Genomic DNA, 19179 nt, shown 5'->3' with positions numbered 1-19179 from the left:
ATTAAATGTATTTATATTACAATACAGATATAATATATATTAAATAATATATTATTATTATTATTATTGATATGATATATATTAAATAATATATTATTTATATTGCAATACAGTTATATTACAGTACTTCTTGAGTCGCCTTTTTACAAAATACTTTTTTACTCTTGCGTAATTTCTTGGGTTTTTCTTTTTACTTTTACTCGAGTAAAGATTTGTTGGAATAGTGCTGCTTTTACTTAAATATAGATTTTCTGTAAATGTGACACCACATCTGAATGGACAAGAGTTTCCAAAAGTGTCCCTTCTGAATAAAATCTTTAATTTTCTGAATAATAAATCACTCACCTGTCGGTACCATCGCTAATTCGATTTCTGTGAAAAAAACAGAGTGCGGTTTGTGTTAAAGTCTGAGATCGCCCACCGCTGATCAGAAGCAGAAAAATTGCTGCCTGACTAATAACTGTACCTTTGCCAGACAAATAAAGCTCAGCTGTGCTCTTAGCCTCTCCTCTGGGCTCCAATCTCACAATCACTGAGTAAACGCCTACATGGGAGGATTAGCGATGAAGACACTCAGGTCACAAAGAACAGCAAGAGGAGAAAAATCTGCAGGGGCCCCTGGAGCCCGGTTGGGCTCTACACACCTTCGTCTTCAGTGGTCACATTTCGAATGACCATGAAATGTCTCCTGCCTTCGCTTCTGAAGTTGTACTTAGTGCATTCTTTCAGTTCCCAGGTGTCTTTGTACCAAGAAACGATTGCGTTGTCGAAGGACACCTCGCACTCGAAGGTGGCCGACTGGCGCTCGTTGACTTCCACGTTGTGGATGCGTTTGGTGAAATGAATTTGTTCGGCTAAAACAGATAAAGACGTGAATGGGTGAACGTGACAGTAACTGGGTGGCAGTTTTTCACCAACACAAGAGCCACACGGTTAGAGACGACCACCAGACGGATGTTGATGGGACGTTATGATGACTGGTTGCTGTTGAGGATGATGATGAAAGACGATCATGGAGGATATTAAAACAGAATAAATCCAAAAAGAAAAGGAAAAAAGAAGGCAAAGCCAAAGAGCCGACATTAGTTTTAGGGTGTTTTCACACCTGATAGTCCAGTGGACTCGGTTCGATTGGGGAACAAAAGTGCAACATTTGTTACATTTTCAGTTGGAGCAGTTTGTTTTCACGCTGCTTGGGCTCAAACAATCCCAACCAATAAAAAAACCTGTTCCACCAGTCACCTGCGGGGGCACTGCACCAAGAACCACTGAAGGAAACAAAACAAAAACCTCCAACAAAGAAGCTGAGCACCACTTCCTTCTTCAAGCTGACCTGTTTTTACTTTTATTTATCTTTTTTGTTGCAACAAAGCCTTTATTATATGTATTTGAATGTATTTTTAAACATTTAAAACTAAAATGTACAAATTATTATTTTTTGCTTATTTATGTATAAATTAAACTTTTTTTAGCCTTACTTTGCATTTTACAACACTTAGTTGTTTTATATTATTTTTTATGTAACATCAGATTGGTGTTACTTATAGAGTTGAAGATATTTCTATGTCCTGTTTGTTCAAAATAAAGTACATTTAATTTCAAAAATGATTATTAAAAAAACTGAGACTGAGGTTTGTAGGCAGACCAGAGTTTGATTTTTTTGGTCTGCATCAGAGTTCGATTATGTGCTCACATATCCCCAAACCAACCGGACCTTCAGGCAAATGGACTGGAGTTCGATTAAATCTGGACTGGTGTGAATTCACCCTCAGAGTCGGAAGAACTGGAAGAGGTTAGTAATCGGGCAGAGCATCCATCACGTCTACAGGAAGGTTTCCAGGTACAAACCTTCCACCTTGAGGTCCGCCGAGGACTCCAGGTGCTGGTATCTGCAGGAGTATCTCCCACGGTCTTCAGACTTCAGGTCTTTGATCAGAAGCTTCTGAACTTTGTGTTTCACTTCGGACGAATATCTCCCCTTCATCTCTAGCTGCTTTCCGTTTTTAAACCACTGAGCCTCGACATTAGGAACAGACAACTGACAAGACAGAGTGCAGGCCTGGCCTTCCTTACCCGACGTGTCCTGCAGGTGCTTCTCCACCTCCACCTCTGAAACACAAAGACACAGAAATTCAGCTTCTGCTCTGACTGGAAACTCAGTTTGAGATGCTGGGTTGTGTCCAGGCAGGGAGCGGTTTCATATGAAAAGTCATGGTTTCAAAACCACAAAAATACTGTCATATCGTTCTTGTGGTATAAGTACGACAAAGTATTAGGACCATAGTAAGAAAAAAAAAATAAAAATACGAGAATAAAGCCAAAATAATATGAGAGTAAACTCATAATATTTAAAAAATAAAGTCATATTGCAAGAATAATGTTGTACGTGAATTAAGTCAGAATAATATGAGTATAATCAGTTTAAAGTAATAATATTTCAAGAATGAAGTTGATATTTCGAGAATAAAGTCCTAATATGAGAAAAATGTCATCATATTTTGAGAGTGTCATTACAAAAATAAACTCCCACGTGAATAAAGACGAAATAATACAAGAATAAAGTCATAAATAATAATATGAGTTGTCATTGTGAACTTTAATTCTCTTTGGAAGATCTAACAACAAAGTATTAGGGCCATAGTAAAAAAAAGCCATGGTAAAAAAAGTCATAATACAGAGATTTTGTCTAATTTGAATTTCTAGTCAAAGTAACATGTCTGCCCTAATTGTTCTTTTCGAACAGCTTCAGTTCAGGCAGAAACATGGTGAAGATGAATCCACAATTCATTAAACATTTAAGAAGCAAATCACCAATTCACATCAAAGCATGATAAACAAAATGCAAAATAACGCATTTTAGAGCTGTAGTAATAATACGCTGATGTGTTATCATACTGCCATAGTTTCATTCCGGCTCAGGCCTAGTGGTGTCGGTACTGACCCGTGACGGTGAGCTTGGCGCTGGAGATGTGCGGCCCACACACCACCCGGTAGTTGCCCTGGTCGGACGGCTGGCACCTCTTGATCTTGAGCAGGTGGCGGTCGCCGCTGATGCTGATGTTGTATTTGTCGTCGGTGTCAAGCTTCAGCGTGCCCTTGTACCACGACAGCGTGATCTCTGGGTAGTTGATCTTGATCTCGCATTCAAACTCCGCCTCTTCGTTGGTGAAGACGGACTGGTTGGAGATGTCCTTCACCACGGTAACGGGCTGCAGGGCCAACAAGACAGTTTTCGCTCATGATGGTGACAAAAACGGCAACACTTTCAAGGTGACACTTTATTATTTCCTCAGTATTTTTTTAACATTGAAGTGTTTAGCAGTCGGTGTGTCCTGACCTCTGTCCTCTCCATCCTCTTCTGCAGGTCGGCCACCAACCGAGCCATGTCCTCATCTGACTCTCTGTCTCCACGTTCCACTTCCTGTCAACAACAACAACAACATTACTCAGCAGCGTCCTCATTTAAAAAGTCCTGCACTGAAAAAAACATTTCTTCTTATCAAGTATTTTAGGTCTGGTTTCTCTTGCAAATATCTTAGTACGCTAGAAATAAAACAAACAAAAAAAAACTAACTTACAAGTGACTTTTCAATAATATATAAGAGTTTGTTTTAGGTAAATAATTCCTTAAAATTTTATAAAAAGTACTAGTTTCACTGGCAGATTATTTTACTTATAACAAAGATAGGTCAAATATTCTGCCAGTGGAACTAATAGAATAATAAATATTAAGGAATTATTGACTTAAAACAAGGTCCTTTATCTGGCTGAAAACTTATAAGTTAGTTAAGTTTTATTTTAAGTGTAATAAGGTATTTGCTCTAGAAAGAAAACTAAAATACTTGGTAAGAGTTTGTGTTTTTGCAGTGAGATGAGCAGCAGACTGTGGGAGCCTCACCGGTCTTCCACTTTCTTCGCCTCTCTCTTTCTTGAGCTGCTCGATGGCCTGCAGCAGACCTCTGTAGTCGGTGATGCCGTACATACGGGCGTATTTCTCGTACTCTTTGGGGTCGACGTTTCTCAGCAGCTCAACAATGTCGATGTCCTTCTCCTCCTGCGGACTCTTCTGCTTCGATGGCGTCCTGAGGGGACACAGATCAGATGTTAGGAGTTTGTTCTCACAGATTTCAGCTGAGAAACTTCTTGAATGAACTCACTTCTTCAGTTTGGCTCGGAGGTCTCCCTCTAGCTGCGGCGCCTCTTTCTTTCCGTCAACGTGCATGTCGGCGTTGCACTCGATCTCGCCGTGCTTGTTGGAGGCAACGCACCGGTACTGACCCGAGTCCGACTTGGTCACCTCTCGGATCTCCAACTTGGACTCCTGACCTTTCTGCACGATGGAGATGCGGCCGCCGTGGGTGAGCTGCCTCCATTTTCCCTTCATCCACTTCACGCTTGGGATGGGTTCTCCTCCAACCTTAGCAATGAAAGTGGCAGTTCCCTCTGTAGAGAGAGAGGTGGAAGTCAGGGCAGGAAATAAACACTTTCTAAAGGTTTCTTTTCTCCACTTTGAGGGTCTTACTCTCAGTAACATGTACGGATTTGGGTTCCTCAATGAAGAATAGATTATCCAGTTTTTTGGTTGGAGCTGCTGCTGGAGTCTCAGGTTTAGCTGCTCCTGGTTTCTCTGTAAGGCAACAACGCAAGGAAATATTTTTATTTATCTTGCTAAATAAACAGTAAACTAAATACACAACATTAATAGCTAGATTTCTGCAGAGAAATAAATTAGTAAATTATTGTAAATGTAAAAAAAAAAGGATCCTGCAGGTTTGCCAGATTAAAAAAAAAAATCAGCAAACCATATGCACATTTGTTGTTCTTTAGCAACAATATCAGGTTGCGGCTCACAAATTTTTATTTAGACATTTATTAAATGGTCATGCTCAAGACTGTGTGTTGGTCCCTATTACTAATAAATTAAATTAAAAGCAAAACCTTGGATGAATTTTTTGTGTTGCACCTTACCCAGTATCAATGAAAAAAAAAAACACAAGAAATTTCACATACAAGTGAAATGTATGTTATTTCACTTGGAATCTTTTTGTTATAAGTGAAATGCCAATGGAACAAGCAGTTTTTTATCAATATTAAGGAATTATTGACAATCTCAGAAATCTTGCTTAAAAGTTACTCATCAGTTAGTTTTCTCTTATTTGAGGTGTAATACAACTAGAAACTAGGCAAAAATACTTGGGAAAATGTTGTGTTTTTGCAGTGAAGGTTTAGATACTGACTGAGATGATCAGGAGGCTGTTTGGGTTTTACCTTTCACTGTAACTTTGGCTTTGCAGAACTCGGCGCCGGCTTCATTTGTAGCCTTGCAGAGGTAATCGCCAGCATCGTGTTTGGAGGCTGAGCTGATCTCCAGACTGGCCGTACCATCAGAGAAGCCGATCCTGATGCTGCCGGCTGATGAAAGCTCCTTCCTGTCCTTCATCCACTGGACCTTCAGAGGAGCGGTCCCGCAGACGTGACACCTGAGGCTCAGCTTGTCGCCTTCATCCACAGTCACTGGTTTGAGTGGAACATCAAACACTGGAGGCTTCTTGGCTTCTGCAGATGAGATCAAATGGTTTGAACTCAGCTGCAGACACAGCGATCAGTTTAATTTAGAAACAAAACTTGTGCACCAGGTACCAATGGGCGATCCACTTCATTCTGTACAGCACATTTTTACGAAAGACAAGTTTCTGAAAAGGTATTAAAAAGTCAGAGTGGGCCTGTGGGCAGAGGCCATCAGTTTATCACACTGAAAAAAGAATAAATAACCAAAAGATTTGTGATTTTGGTGACCCTTTAGCTGCTTGAAATAACAGACTGGAAGACACCAACAGAGACTATAACAGGCAAAAACAGAGACAGGAACAAACTAAATAACCAATAGGAACAAATAAAAATATTAACCAAGCAAAAGTAAAGGAAATTGAAGGGGACCTGTTATGCTTCCATGAAGATGTTACCATTTGTCTATGGGAAAAATTATTCCTAGATAATGAGAATTTTGTTGTTTTAGGGCCTCCTGTCACTTTAAATCAAAATAACAATTGTCTTTCCAGAGCATGTAAATCCAGCAGTAAAACCAGCTGACCAAACTGGTTGGAGCTTCACTTGGGTTGCTAGGTGACTGGCGGAATTCTGCTGGGGTTGCTAGGTAACAGAAAGTTTTTGAAACAGCTCCTTTTCAAGACACCAAAAACATTAGCTCATTGCCATAAAACAGCTGGGTGTTTTTTTTTTTTTTTAGCAATTGGGCTGTTTGTAGAAGCAGTGGAGACCCAAATGGAAGAATAAAGACATGCAAAATGAACATCTTGCATAATAGGTCCCCTGTAAAGTGTATTTGAACTATTACTTCTAAGAGGAATCTAACTTCTTTTACAGCCACAGGTTGTTTTTCTTTGTATTATTTAAAAATCTTTTTCGTCTTAAAGCATTTGACTCATCAGCAGATGAGTGACCTTTGAACACCAGACCCACCCAGGATGCCCACAGTGACGTCGCAGGAAGCTCTTCCAGCTTCGTTGGAGGCCTGGCAGGAGTACCTGCCGCTGTCAGTCACCTGACTGCTCTTGATGCACAGCACCGCCACATTGCTCTTAAAGCTGATATCATATTTGTCAGAGCTGTGGATTTCCTTGCCGTCTTTGAACCAGCTGACAGAAACGGGCTGCGAGCCGGAGACTCTGCCCTCGATTTTTATCAGTTTGCCCTCCATGTCTTCGATGTGCTCCGAGGGTTTTTTGGTGAACATCGGCGGATTTTTACGCTCTGAAACCAAGAGGGAAAAGAAATGGTGAAGAAGTGGGTACTCACCTAAGACTTCCCCTCAGATGGGTTTGAGGGTTTTGGATGAGAAGACCAAAATACCTTTGACAGAGATGTCAGTGGAACAAGAGTCCTTCCCCATGTCATTGGAGGCATGGCAGAAGTATTTCCCTGTGTCACCTTTATCCGCCTTGAGTATGGTCAGGTGGGCGGTGTTTTCCACACAGCTGATCTTATAGTTCCCACCAGAGCGGATATCTTTATGGTCTTTGGACCATGTGACTTTGATGGGGGTGGACCCAGTCATGTGACACTCCATTTCGATGCTGTCACCCACCGTCACCTCCCGCGGTGACAACTTTCTGTCAAAGACCGGAGCGTATCTGGGTTCTGCAGACCCGTGAAGGAGCAGCAAGAAGATAAAACAAGATATCTTTAGATGGACTCCAACTGTTTTGACACACTACTACAGCACAGAAAGGTTTCTACACCCCTTACTTTCCTTTACACACATAGTCTTAACATCAGTAGTGTCCAAATATCTTGTATGTTTAAATCCTTTAAACAAACAAGACTCATTCTTGATCCAAGTTCATGAACTCAACTGTATCTAATGACACCTGCAGTGGGACATCCTACAGTGGGACTATAACAGACCTTGCATGGTGAGTTTGGCTCTGCAGGAAGTTGAGCCAACACTGTTGGTCGCCACACATGTATATTCCCCAGAATGCCTCATTTCGCCACGGCTGATCTGCAGCACTGCCGTGTTGTCGTCATACAGCATAGAGAACTCGGCTCCCTGCGTCAGCGGCTCGCCGTCTTTCAGCCATGACACCTCAATGGGTGAGGAGCCGGCGACACGGCACTCAAAACGCACCGCCTGGCCCTCTGTCTCCTGCAGGCTGGTGATCTTTTTGGGGAAGGAAGGAGGCGTTTTGGCCTCTGGACAAAACAGAGGAACAGTGGATGTCAGGATTTCTCTAAATTCAGTTCTATGTTGTCTTAGGGTGAATTCACATCAGGCTGTTTAGTCGCCTTTATTCAAACTCCAGTTTGTTTGCCTAGAAAGTCTGGTTCACACAGATGTGTGAAAGCTGATCTGGACCAAAAATGTGAACTCTGGTCCATTTAAAAAACTACAAAAGCAGGAAGCAAACTATAGTGCAGGGCATTCTGGGTAAATAAAAACTAAAAGAAATACAAGTTTAGTGCTAAAAAAAGAAATGACAACGACAAAAGAGAAATCCTACAACTGTGAAAATCTGATGCTACTCCATTTTTTTTTACATTTTGCAAAGAAGGAAATTGTGCTCAGTGTCTTCTTGTGTAATTTCCTTCAGTAGTTTTTGGTGCAGTGCCGCCACAGGCAAAGAGGGGAACAAGTTCTCAATTAGTTTGATTCATTTGACGCAGTGCAGTGTGAAAAAGAACCACAACAGCTGAAAATATAAGAAATGTTCCAATAGTCTATGGGACTATCAGGTGTGAAAACCTCCTTACCGAGAACATTGAGTCTGCAGGTGGAGGAGGCAGAGCCGATCTTGTTCTCTGCCTTGCAGGTGTACTCCCCGATGTCAGCTTTGGTGGCTTTGCTGAGCTTCAGACTGGCGACGCCCTTTGAGTACTCCAACTTACAGCTGGAGCTGGACCGCACTTTGCCGTCAGCCTTGAACCAGGACACCTTGATCTCAGGTGTACCTGCCACCTGGCACTTCAGACACATTGCATCACCAGCGGTCACCTCCATGGGCTCCAGAGATTCAACAAAGTATGGAGGCTCTGTTGACACAATGAAACATGGGAGTGAGGACTTCTAGGATTCTTCGGCAGAAGAAAATCAGTCGGAATTGAAGTAAGACAAACCCAAAATGGACACAACAGCTTCACTTGTGTCCTTTCCTGCGTCGTTGGACACCTGGCAGCTGTACGTCCCTGCGGCCTCCTTGTCGTCTGTGCTGAGACACTCCAGGATGCAGGAACTTTCCGTCGTGGTGATGTTGTATTTGTAGGAAGCAAAGATCTGCTGGCCGTCTTTGAACCAGCTCACTGTGATCTTTGGAGTTCCGGTGTACGAACATTCGAGCATTAAAGGTTTGCCCTTCTCGACCGACACGTCCTTCAGCTTCTTAGAGAAGGCTGCCGGTTCTGACAGACACAAACAAAACATCCTTTAAAGAGGAAACCAAATCATCTCTGCTCATTTTAAACACCTTCTCTGTAAACTTATAGACTAATGAGATAAACTAAACTAAAAAGCTGGCGCCACTTATTCTAACGTGCATATTTCAATCATGTTGACATCTAAACTGTGTTATGTTGCCAAAACTTTAACACAACTGAAAGTTTACAAAACAACCAACAAAATTAGCATTTTAGAAGTTATCTGTAAGAAGTAATATAGAGGAAGCTAAGGGCACAAAACATTTTCAAATTTTGCTAAAGCACTAAATTAAAAGTTAGTTTAGCTACAACTGCTGATTAGCATGCAAAAGAATCATCATCTAGACAACTCCTCATTTTTATCAGTTGAGATACAAACTTACTGGGACCTAATCCTTCATGGTTTAGCTTCATATCTGTAAGTTATCTCTTTAGGTAACTTAAGTTATCTAAACAACTATTATCACTCTAGAAGAACCGTTTCCTCTCATCCTCATTCTAACTGGAGCTTCTTGGACTGTAACTGGAGGTAGAGCAGTGAAACTGACCTTTGATTGTGAGATTCACAGCACAGCTTTCTTTTCCCGCGTCGTTGATGATCTGACAGGTGTATTCTCCAGCATGGGATCGGCTCACGTTGTGAAGCTCCAGAGTCACTTGGTTGTCCTTCAGGGTGAAGCTGCAGTCCTTCCCTGGCAGAATCTCCTTGGTTCCTCTGAACCACTTCAGGGTGAGCGGCGCGCTGCCCTTCACCATGCCTGAGAAGGTCACGTTGGAGCCCGGCATGGCCTCCATCGGCTGCAGTGGCACCACGAAAGACGGAGGTTCTGGGCGAGACGGAAACATCCAACAAGGTGGAGTCAAAATGTGATAGAGAAAGAAGTTAACAATTAATGTGTTAATTAATGATTGACCGACTAAGGATAATTTAATAAATAAAAGGCTATTTTCTTAAAAACCTGAGACTTGTAGTGGACCAAGAATTGACAGTATGGTGAATTAAAAAACAAAAACAGTCAATTTTAACATTGTTTTGTGCTAACTGTATTAATAAGCAGAAACTTGTGCTTTTCTCATATTATTAAACTGAAACATATTGACAAAATATAAAAAACAAGAACCTCTTAGGTTGCTCAATAGAAAAGTAAAATACGGAAAGAATAAAATATGTGAAACTTAATTCCCCCAACACAGAGAGATGTTCATACAGAAATACCGTCTGTTGCTCTTAAAGGGATGTTAAAACTTTGCTCCATGAAGGGAATTAACTGCCTTCAAAATCAACTCTGCTTATTCTCTTCATGTTTTTTTTACCAACATGTAACAATTTTTCTCGGTTATGCTCTCCACTTTTCTGTTGACACATCCTCGCTTTTTAACAAATTAATAATTTTTAAATGAGAACTTGATGCTGCTCCGTCATGCAGCTCGGCTGAACAAAACGCTATTAAGATGAAACTTTGTCCAGTTTTTATATTTCGAAACAGAACTGCACAAAGTTCATGTTGTATCTCTTAACGGACCCAGTTTGACAATTTCTATTTTCAGTTCTTATATTATTAACTGGCTCTACTTAAAGATGACCAGTGGCGCCCTCTGCTGGATGGCAACCAAGCTACAACACTAAATGAAGGTCTAAGTGGCAGTTGGAGCTAATTTTAATCTTTGGTTAATGAACAACAAATCATAAGTAGATTAATTATTTGCATCCCCAGAATGTGAGCTTAGATGTTTCACTGAACAGAACCAAAACAGAAGCGCTCAACATGAAGCAGGAACTGACCTTTGACAGCCAAAGTTGCTGAGGTTTCGCTGAAACCAGCCTTGTTGATGGCTTTGCACTTGTAAACCCCGGAGTCAGTCAGCCTCAGGGTCGGCACTCTGAGCGTGCAGCTGTTGTCGCTGAAGGAAACCTCGCAGTTCGGCCCGCTCTGAATCTCCTCACCATCGTGGTACCATGAAATAGTAAAAGGTGGGGAGCCCGACACTTTGCACTCCATCTCTGCAGCTTCTCCTACCGTCATCTTACAGTCCTTCAGCTTCCTGGTGAACGATGGAGGAACCGTCTTATCTGTTGATGACGGAGGCAACAGTTTGTAAGAACATGCTCAGGTTTGCAGCTGCAACTCGGTGAATCACAATATCATTAAAATATTTTTATTTCAGGAAGTCAGAGCGAGTCTGCCCTTCTAGGTTTTTAAGGTTTATACAATTTACAACTTTAGAAAATACAAAGAATGCTAAATATATGTTTTAAAAAGCTAAGAAAAAATAAGTAAAGATAAAATAAAACAACATACACCACAGCATGTGTCAAACTAAAGGCCCGTGGGCCAAATCTGGTCCGCTAGAAGTTTCCATGTGGCCCTCCAAACTCTAAATATAACCATTGACATTACAGTTGTGTGCTTAAATGTTATTTTATCAATCTAATAACACCTGTTAGATCTGTATTGTGCCAAATAACATCAAGGTGAAAAGATGTTTTATATTTAACTTTATGAGAATCTCAATGCAGAAACGACTTTTTATTAATCTAGTTTCTAGTGCAAATGCCTTAGTATGCTTGAAATAAGACAAAACTAACGTAGAATAACTTTCCAGCAACATAGAGGAGCTTGTTTTAAGTAAATATTATTATTAATGAAAAGTTCTAGCTCCACTGGCAGATTTTCTCACTTGTAAAATGGGAAAATGTCTTATAAGTGAAAACGACTGCCAGTGGAACTAGAACTGTTTATCAATATTAAAAAACAAACTCCTAAATCTAGCTGAAAAGTCACTTTTAAGTTAGTTTTGTCTTATTTCTAATGCACTAAGATATTTGCAACTAGAAACTAGACCAAAATACTTGGTAATATTTAGTTTTTTCATTATGTGTTTAATGAATCTATATAATGAGTTTCTCCTTTTGACTTGAACTGCTGAAATAAATTTTTGTTGATGTAGATTTTTCTTAATCTTTTACATAATAAAACCACATTTACCACAAACTAAAAGGAATCACACAATGTTACATATTTTCAAACCAAATTAACACAGATTCAACACCCACCCAAAACAGTGAGATTAATTTTACTCAGGTCTTTTCCCACTTGGTTCATGACCTGGAAGGTGTATTCCCCAGAGTCCAGTTTCTCAGTAGAAAGCACGTTCAGACTGGAGATCATCTGCGAGAAGGAGATCTTGTACTTCCCGGATGTGGCCAGCTCCATGCCGTCTTTGAACCACTTGGGGACGAGCTCCGGCGTACCGCACACTTTGACCTCCAGGGCGGCCATGTCGCCGGCCGTCACGCTCAAAGTGTCGGGTTTATCTATGATCTTAGCTGGTTCTGGAAGTGGGAAGGAGCAGAACATGCTTTTTCATCAAACATGGACAAGACACCGATTGACAGACAAGAATACGACGGCGTATTGGGGTCATTATAGATAGAAGCAGAGAAGGAGTACATTTCTGCCAAAAAATTCAGAAAGTTTGGGAATAATCTCAGATATTTTATAACATGAAAATTTCTGAGTTAGAAAAGTCAAATGTGCTTGAAAAAAACCTCTAGATTTATCTCAGAAATTTTACTATGAAAAATTTAACATTGAGAAAAAAATAACAAATTTTCTAGGAAAAACATGGAAATTTCTGAGGTTCAAAAGTCTGATATTTTAAAATTGAGTTGAAGTTCTGAGTTTCACAATTTTTGACTTTTCAAACTCAGAAATGTTCATGTTTTTGCGAGGGAATTTGTAAAATTAATCTCAAAAATTTTGTTTTTTTTCTGGCAAGTTTCACTTTTTAAGATCAGAAATTTTCTAATTTTTCTAGCAAATTTCAGAAATTAATCTAAAAAATTAAGATTTTATTTCTAGCAGATTTTAAATGTTTGGATCTTAGAAACTTTCTTGTGTTTCCTGGACGTTTTCCAAGATTAAACTAAAGATAAAAAAAAAAAAAATTCTAGTAAATTTTCAACCATTGGAGCTCAGAAATTTTCAAGTTTCTTCTAGAAAATTTCTGAGATTAACCTAAAAATTTGATATTTTTTCCCCAGCAAATTTTCAACTTTTGGAGCTCAGAAACTTGCTTATTTTTTCTAGAAAACTTATGTGATCTTATGAGATTAATCTCAAATTATCTGAGTTTTTGGTGAAAATTTACTCCTTTCTTTTCTATTTACAATACACCGTCCAACAACACTGACAGAGGAAGAGAGAATTATACGATTACAAACCTAGGACAGTCAAGTTAGCGAAACAATCCACACTCCCAGCATCATTTCTGAGTTGGCAGGTGTATCTGCCTGCAACGGTTGCATCCGCCTTAAACACAGTAAGCGCCACCTGGTTGTTCTCAAAGGTGATTTTCCTGTTGTCACTGTCCCTGAGAATGTGATCCTTGTCCTGAACCCAGGACACAGTAATGGGTTCAGAGCCTCTAACGGTGGCCTTAAGGGTCACCTCCTCTCCCAGCATCACTGTCATGTTGGACAGTTTCTCCACAAATGATGGCGGCTCTGAGGACAAAAACAGCGCAGAAGGCAGAGTGAGAAAAGGTGGCAGGAGCGGAGGGAGGGGGGTAAGGTAGCCTGAAGGTCCACTACTTTCAATACTGACCTCTGAGTTTAACCGAAGTGTGGCAGGAGTCACTTCCTACACTGTTTGTAACTTTGCACTCATACTCGCCGGCGTCCGAAGGCTCTATCCCAATGACATGCAGAGTGGCTGAGCTGCCCTCGCCCACCATCTTATACTTCCTGCTCTCCATCAGAGGTTTCCTGTCTTTGAACCAGGCGACCTGGAACGGAGCGGAACCGCTCATCTCGCAGTACAAGCTCACATCCCTACCCATCAGCCCCTCAACAGGCTGGGGTACTTTCACAAATGCAGGGGGGTCTACGAAAAGATCAGGAAACCGTTACAGAGGCAGAACGGGAAAAATGAATCATAACTAAAAGCTCAAAGCTGACAGCTGTAACCGGAGTTTTAGGTGATTTTGTAAAAGTATGAAATCTCTGCGGTCTAACAGAGTATTTCTTGAATGAAGATATTATTTCTTGAATTATTAAACTGTCTCTAAATGTCTGGGTTATTACATATGAATTAAATGTGGAAGCTTTGTAAACATCTAAATTGAGTTTAGAAAGTCTAACAAATATTTACATTTCGCCAAAATTAGCAAGTTACACTGTGGTGAGATCCAAAGACACAGACTTCTTTCAATATTTCATGATTAAAATTTCACTCATTGCTTTCATCCAGATTTACCACATCTGTCTTTTTCTGGTGCAGGACTATGAAGCCTATTTCACATCAATGTAAAAGTTTAATAAAATGCGACATGACCATATCCGATTTAGACCAATATAAACCGGATATTGTCCAATTTATATATGGTTCCAAAAATCTGGTGCAAATCAGATTTTGGAGGAGGGTGAAAAGATCAGAATTTAGCCAAAAAATGAAAAAAAAAATTACTGAAAATGTTATTTTATCAGCACAATTTCAACTCTGTTTAGGAATAAATCTGCTGCGATTTATATTCATGTTGTTGAGCAGTTGTGATTGGAGGTTTAGTTCCAGGCTAAACAATCTCCATTTTTCTTTTATAGTTTAATTCATGAATTCCAGATGTGTGATCAAATATACAACTACCTTTTACCTTTAAAACAAGTAAAAGGTTATTTTTATTGCTATATCTTGACTAAAATGAGAGTGGAAATAACTTTTACATTTAGTTTCAGTCTTTGCTTTCAAGTGTTTTTTTTTTTTTTACATAAACAACAGATTTTGGTTTTGCTTCTTAGATAATTTGAGGGGTTTTTCTGACACAGGGATGCATAGTTAATATGTTTCAGTAATTTTAAATAGGGTGACATTTTTCAGTTGCTTGGCTCTGTTAATTGTGATAATTTTGACTTCCAGTTACTGAAACTCAAAATGATACATAAGACCAAATTAAATGGCAATTTTAACAAATAGCCTATAAATATTAATATAAATAATACATACATTGTAATGCACAGTATTTGGATTCAATAATTGGTTGGAGCTTCATTTGTTTTAATTGGTCTTATGTAATATTATAATTTTCAAAAAAGCAATTTTGGGATTTAATTGGTTATAAGCCATAATAATAGGAATTCAAAAACCCCCAGTGTGTGTTTAATGAATCTATAAATGAGTTTTGAGTTTTATGAAATACATGAACTTCTTTCTAAATTACTGAGATGCACCAGAGGACCAAACTGCTTGGTCTAAATGGGATTTTTATTTGGTGGAAATCAGGGCTAAATAAGGTTTACATATTGGAACTATGTCAGAAACTTTTAAGACAACAGCTCCTAAAAAAGAAAAACAAGTTGATAATTAAATGAGATTGGTAACTTTAGTGAAGGTCAAAGTGTGCAGTTAGTGGAGGGAAAAACTGCTAATAGATCAGTAGAAACTTATCTGGAAATTAAAGAAAGTTGCATTGTAAAAATTTAAAAGAATAAAAAAATGCGACCCACAGGTAGTTAACTGTAAATTTGCAGAAACAACACTTAATGTGTTCAAAGATCAAATATAGAGTTTATAAACTCAAGAGTTTGGATGGATTAAGGTGAATTTTGCTTCAAGTTCAAAATTTAAGAAAATCACTAGTAGGTGTTAACAAGGTCAACTTAAACAAATGTAACAATTAAAAGGGGGCAGCACAGTGGGGTAGCACAAAGAAGGTTCTGGGTTTGAATCTTTGGAGGCCATTTTATAGGAATTATCTTCAATTAGAAGATTTAAGAAATCATTCAGATGGTGTGTTTACATCTTGGAGGATCAGTGTTGACTGGACCGAAGCCCAGATGATGTTAGAAGGTGTTAGGAAAATTTCTTGTGTTATTATTTAGTAAAAAAGGGAATAAAGGACTTGTACACCAAACAATAAACTTAATAACAAAAACTTACCAAGTATTTTTGTTGCTAGTGAAAATATCCTAGTCTACTTTAAATAAAACTAAAACTAACTCGAGTAACTTTCCAGTATGATGTGAGCTTGTTTTAAGTAAACAATTCTTGAATATCAGTAAAACGTACAAGATCCACTGGCAGATTTTTTCAATTATAACATGGGAAAATGTTGTGTTAGAAGTGAAAAAAAATTGCCAATGGAACTGGTATTTTTTAAATCTATATTGGGGATGTAAATCTATATTCAAGAATTATTGACTTAAAATAAGCCACTGTATATTTCTGAGAAGTTACCAAGTCAGTTTTGTCATATTTTAAATGTAATCAGATATTTACCCTCAAAACTAGACAAAAATACTTTGTAACTTCTTGTGGTTTTGCAGTGGGGATGTAGAATGAGTTGGAATCAGATGTTTAGGAAGTAGTGTTTGGTAAGTATGTAGTTAAGTATGGCTAGAATATGAGTTGTTGAGGAAATGTTAGAATTTATTATAGCATGTTTGTTAATAAGTTGTGTTTCATTTCAAAAGAAGGCACAAGTGAAGTCAATCTGATTAATGATTAAGATGAAGAAGATCACTTCTGATGGTGGTTGCTCAGATTCAAGATGGAGATAAAGAGATGTTACAGATGTCAGCTTTAACCGTGAGCACCAAGTATTAGAGGCTTGTTAGACGTCCGTGGGAGGCTGACCTTTAACCGTAAGTGTGGTGCTGCAGCTCACACTGCCAGCATCATTCTGAGCTTCACAGGTGTAAACTCCGTCATCATCAAAGCTGCTGGACACCAGCTCCAGGACAGCTACCGAGTCAACAAACGAGGTCCTGTAGTTGCCCCCGTCCGAGACCTTGGTGTCGTGTTTGTACCAGGTTGTTTTCAGAGGGGCTGTGCCACGGACTTTGCACTCCAGGCGGAGTGATTCGTCCCGCTTTACAAACTTAGTGGCGGGAAGTTTCAGCACAAACTCAGGTGGTTCTGGAAGGCCAAAACACAGACAGACAATCAGCAGCTGGAAGCAAACAGAACAGACAGTAACAGAACATACAAGCTGACAATCATGAGTTAGCAGCGAATGCAATGCAAAGACCAGACACATTTTGATGTACTACATCTGAGTGAACAGAATCACTGCACTATAAAGTAGGAAGGATGGGTTTAGCTGGAGCATGAGATGAAGAATCGATTCAGAAAATTGTGAGTCCCAACCTTTGACAGTCAAATCTGCACTACAGCGTACAGAACCAGCATCGTTGCTGACTTGGCAAGAGTAAATTCCACTCTGAGTGACGGCCACTGAGTAGAGCTCTAAGAAGCAGGACGTTTCATCCACGCCTGTGAAACATGTTGGCCCGGTCATGAGCTCCGTGTCGTCCTTGAACCATTTGACCGTAAAGGGCGGCGTGCCCGTAAACATGCTTTTGAAGCGAACTGTGGCATTGGGCAGAGCCGCCTGTGACTCGGGCAGCAACACAAAGCTGGGAGGCTCTGAAGGCAAGACAATAAACCGGGTTAAAGAGGTACTCACCTTTCTTTCAGCACATTACGACAGTCAAACTGAAGAGCAGTGTCTGACCTTTGACACTGAGGGATCCACTACATTCACAGCTCCCAGCTGCATTGGTCAGTTTGCAAGAATACGACCCAGCATCAGGTCTTTCAAGCTGTTCGATTTCCACAGACACAGAGTTGTCCTGCTGGATCAGTTTGTGTTTGACACCACTGGAGATTTTACTCCCATCTTTCTGCCACTCCACAGAGATTGGGAGGGAACCGGATATTTTACAGCAAATCTGAACAAATGAGCCCAGAATCTCCTGCATTTCTACCAGTGGTTTGATGAAGCTTGGAGGAATTACTTGCTCTGTCACCAAAAGAGGAGTAAGAAGGTAAACATGATTGAATCAGTGTGTAGTTGATGTAGCTCATTAGTGGGGATGGTCACACCAACCTAATACGACCACTTTAACTTTGCAGGAGCAGCTGCTGATGTGGTTTGACACCTCAAACACATACTCTCCTTCATCTGCTTTCTGCGCTCCCTGAATCTTTAGGCTGCTGATGTTGTTCTCAAAGATCAGCTTGTGCTGCCTAATGGACTGAAGCTCCTTGCCATCTTTCATCCATCTCACCTTGAGCTCAGGTGAGCCTTTCACCTTACAGTCCAGACTGACTGGATCTCCGACTGTTACCTTGATTTCCTCAGGCTTCTCTAAGATCTGAGGGGGTTCTACAACGCAGAGCAAAGTCAGGATTAAATCGATTCCTTGCTTTAATATTCACTCACCAACCACTTTATAGGTACATCCTTTCTATTGCATAATATGATATAATGTCAATATGGACCCAAATCTCTGAGGAATATTTCAGGCACATTGTTGAATAAATGGGATGAAGAATTAGGATATTTCTGAGAACAAAGGGTCCTACCCGGTGCTAGCAAGGTGTACATAATGAAATGGCTTTGTAAGTGTGAAAAGTATGGAGTAAGGATTGTTGGTTGAGCAGATTACCTTGAACTGTGAGAGTACCGAAGCATTTATCTTGCCCAGCCTCATTTATCACCTGGCAGCTGTATCTGCCTGAATGAGACGCTTCACAGGCAGAAATCCTGAGAGTCGCCACATTGTTTTCAAAAGTTCTCTCAATCCTTGGATCCTCCAAAATCCAGCTCTCATCTTTCTGCCATTGGACAGAAAGAGTTGGAGAACCCACAACAACACACTGAAACTGCGCCAGTTTACCCAGGACAGTAACACTGTCCTCAATCCTCCTGGTAAAGGTTGGAGGTTCTATTGGAAAAAATAATGTGAAGTTAGTGGTTTTCACTACAAAAACTAAAAATAAGGGACGTTTAAATCTAAAGAAACCAACCTTTGAGGTTTAGAGTTGTTTTACAAGTGCAGGTTCCAACCTCATTAGCTACAGTACACTGATATCCAGCCACATCTACACCATCACATCTGTGGATCTCTAGGGTCAAAGTATCATTTATCTGGGAAAAGCCATGTTTTGCACTGGGCTTGATCTCTTTTCCATCTTTGTGCCAGGTTATCTGAAATGGACCTGTTCCAGCAATCTGGCATTCAAAAGATGCCGTTGAACCCTTCACAACATCAGCTGGAGAAAGTTCTTTAATAAAAGTTGGTGGTTCTGAGACAAAAGAAGAAAAACTATCATATAACTTTACCTCAACAGGTAATGCTCTAGTAAATATTTGATGCTATACATGTGTTTAACCACCGAATTATAGTGAGTTAGGTCCATTACGTCATTTAGCTTCAAAGAGACATCTACCAAATATGCTCCGTTC

At 39.9% G+C, this 19179-nt stretch overlaps 1 protein-coding gene across 23 annotated transcripts in view; it reads right to left on the bottom strand.

Moving 5' to 3' along the window:
• Nucleotides 1-19179, bottom strand: part of ttn.2 (titin, tandem duplicate 2) — a 214487-nt gene that overhangs the window by 134877 nt on the left and 60431 nt on the right. For 13 of the 23 annotated variants that reach the window (XM_081604655.1, XM_081604668.1, XM_081604665.1 and 10 more), the window contains 26 exons: nt 18741-19019; nt 18380-18658; nt 17818-18096; nt 17443-17730; nt 17076-17354; nt 16563-16844; nt 13539-13817; nt 13157-13438; nt 11987-12265; nt 10715-11002; nt 9480-9758; nt 8635-8916; nt 8272-8550; nt 7426-7713; nt 6871-7158; nt 6481-6771; nt 5269-5556; nt 4523-4627; nt 4158-4443; nt 3899-4082; nt 3338-3421; nt 2942-3209; nt 1849-2109; nt 645-854; nt 467-544; nt 346-372 (listed from right to left, as the gene is read on the bottom strand). In XM_081604655.1, coding sequence (XP_081460781.1) covers nt 346-372; nt 467-544; nt 645-854; nt 1849-2109; nt 2942-3209; nt 3338-3421; nt 3899-4082; nt 4158-4443; nt 4523-4627; nt 5269-5556; nt 6481-6771; nt 6871-7158; nt 7426-7713; nt 8272-8550; nt 8635-8916; nt 9480-9758; nt 10715-11002; nt 11987-12265; nt 13157-13438; nt 13539-13817; nt 16563-16844; nt 17076-17354; nt 17443-17730; nt 17818-18096; nt 18380-18658; nt 18741-19019 — 6312 coding nt within the window. The remainder of the gene's footprint in view (nt 1-345; nt 373-466; nt 545-644; nt 855-1848; nt 2110-2941; nt 3210-3337; nt 3422-3898; nt 4083-4157; nt 4444-4522; nt 4628-5268; nt 5557-6480; nt 6772-6870; nt 7159-7425; nt 7714-8271; nt 8551-8634; nt 8917-9479; nt 9759-10714; nt 11003-11986; nt 12266-13156; nt 13439-13538; nt 13818-16562; nt 16845-17075; nt 17355-17442; nt 17731-17817; nt 18097-18379; nt 18659-18740; nt 19020-19179) is intronic. The other 10 variants (XM_081604675.1, XM_081604678.1, XM_081604656.1 and 7 more) reach the window with 9 other exon arrangements.

Source organism: Poecilia reticulata, chromosome 2 (genome assembly GCF_904066995.2).
Source record: "Poecilia reticulata chromosome 2, P_reticulata-male-v2, whole genome shotgun sequence".
Taxonomy (NCBI): Eukaryota; Metazoa; Chordata; class Actinopteri; order Cyprinodontiformes; family Poeciliidae; genus Poecilia; species Poecilia reticulata.
Note: the sequence above shows the minus strand (reverse complement) of the source record. Positions and strands in the feature narration are given on the sequence as shown.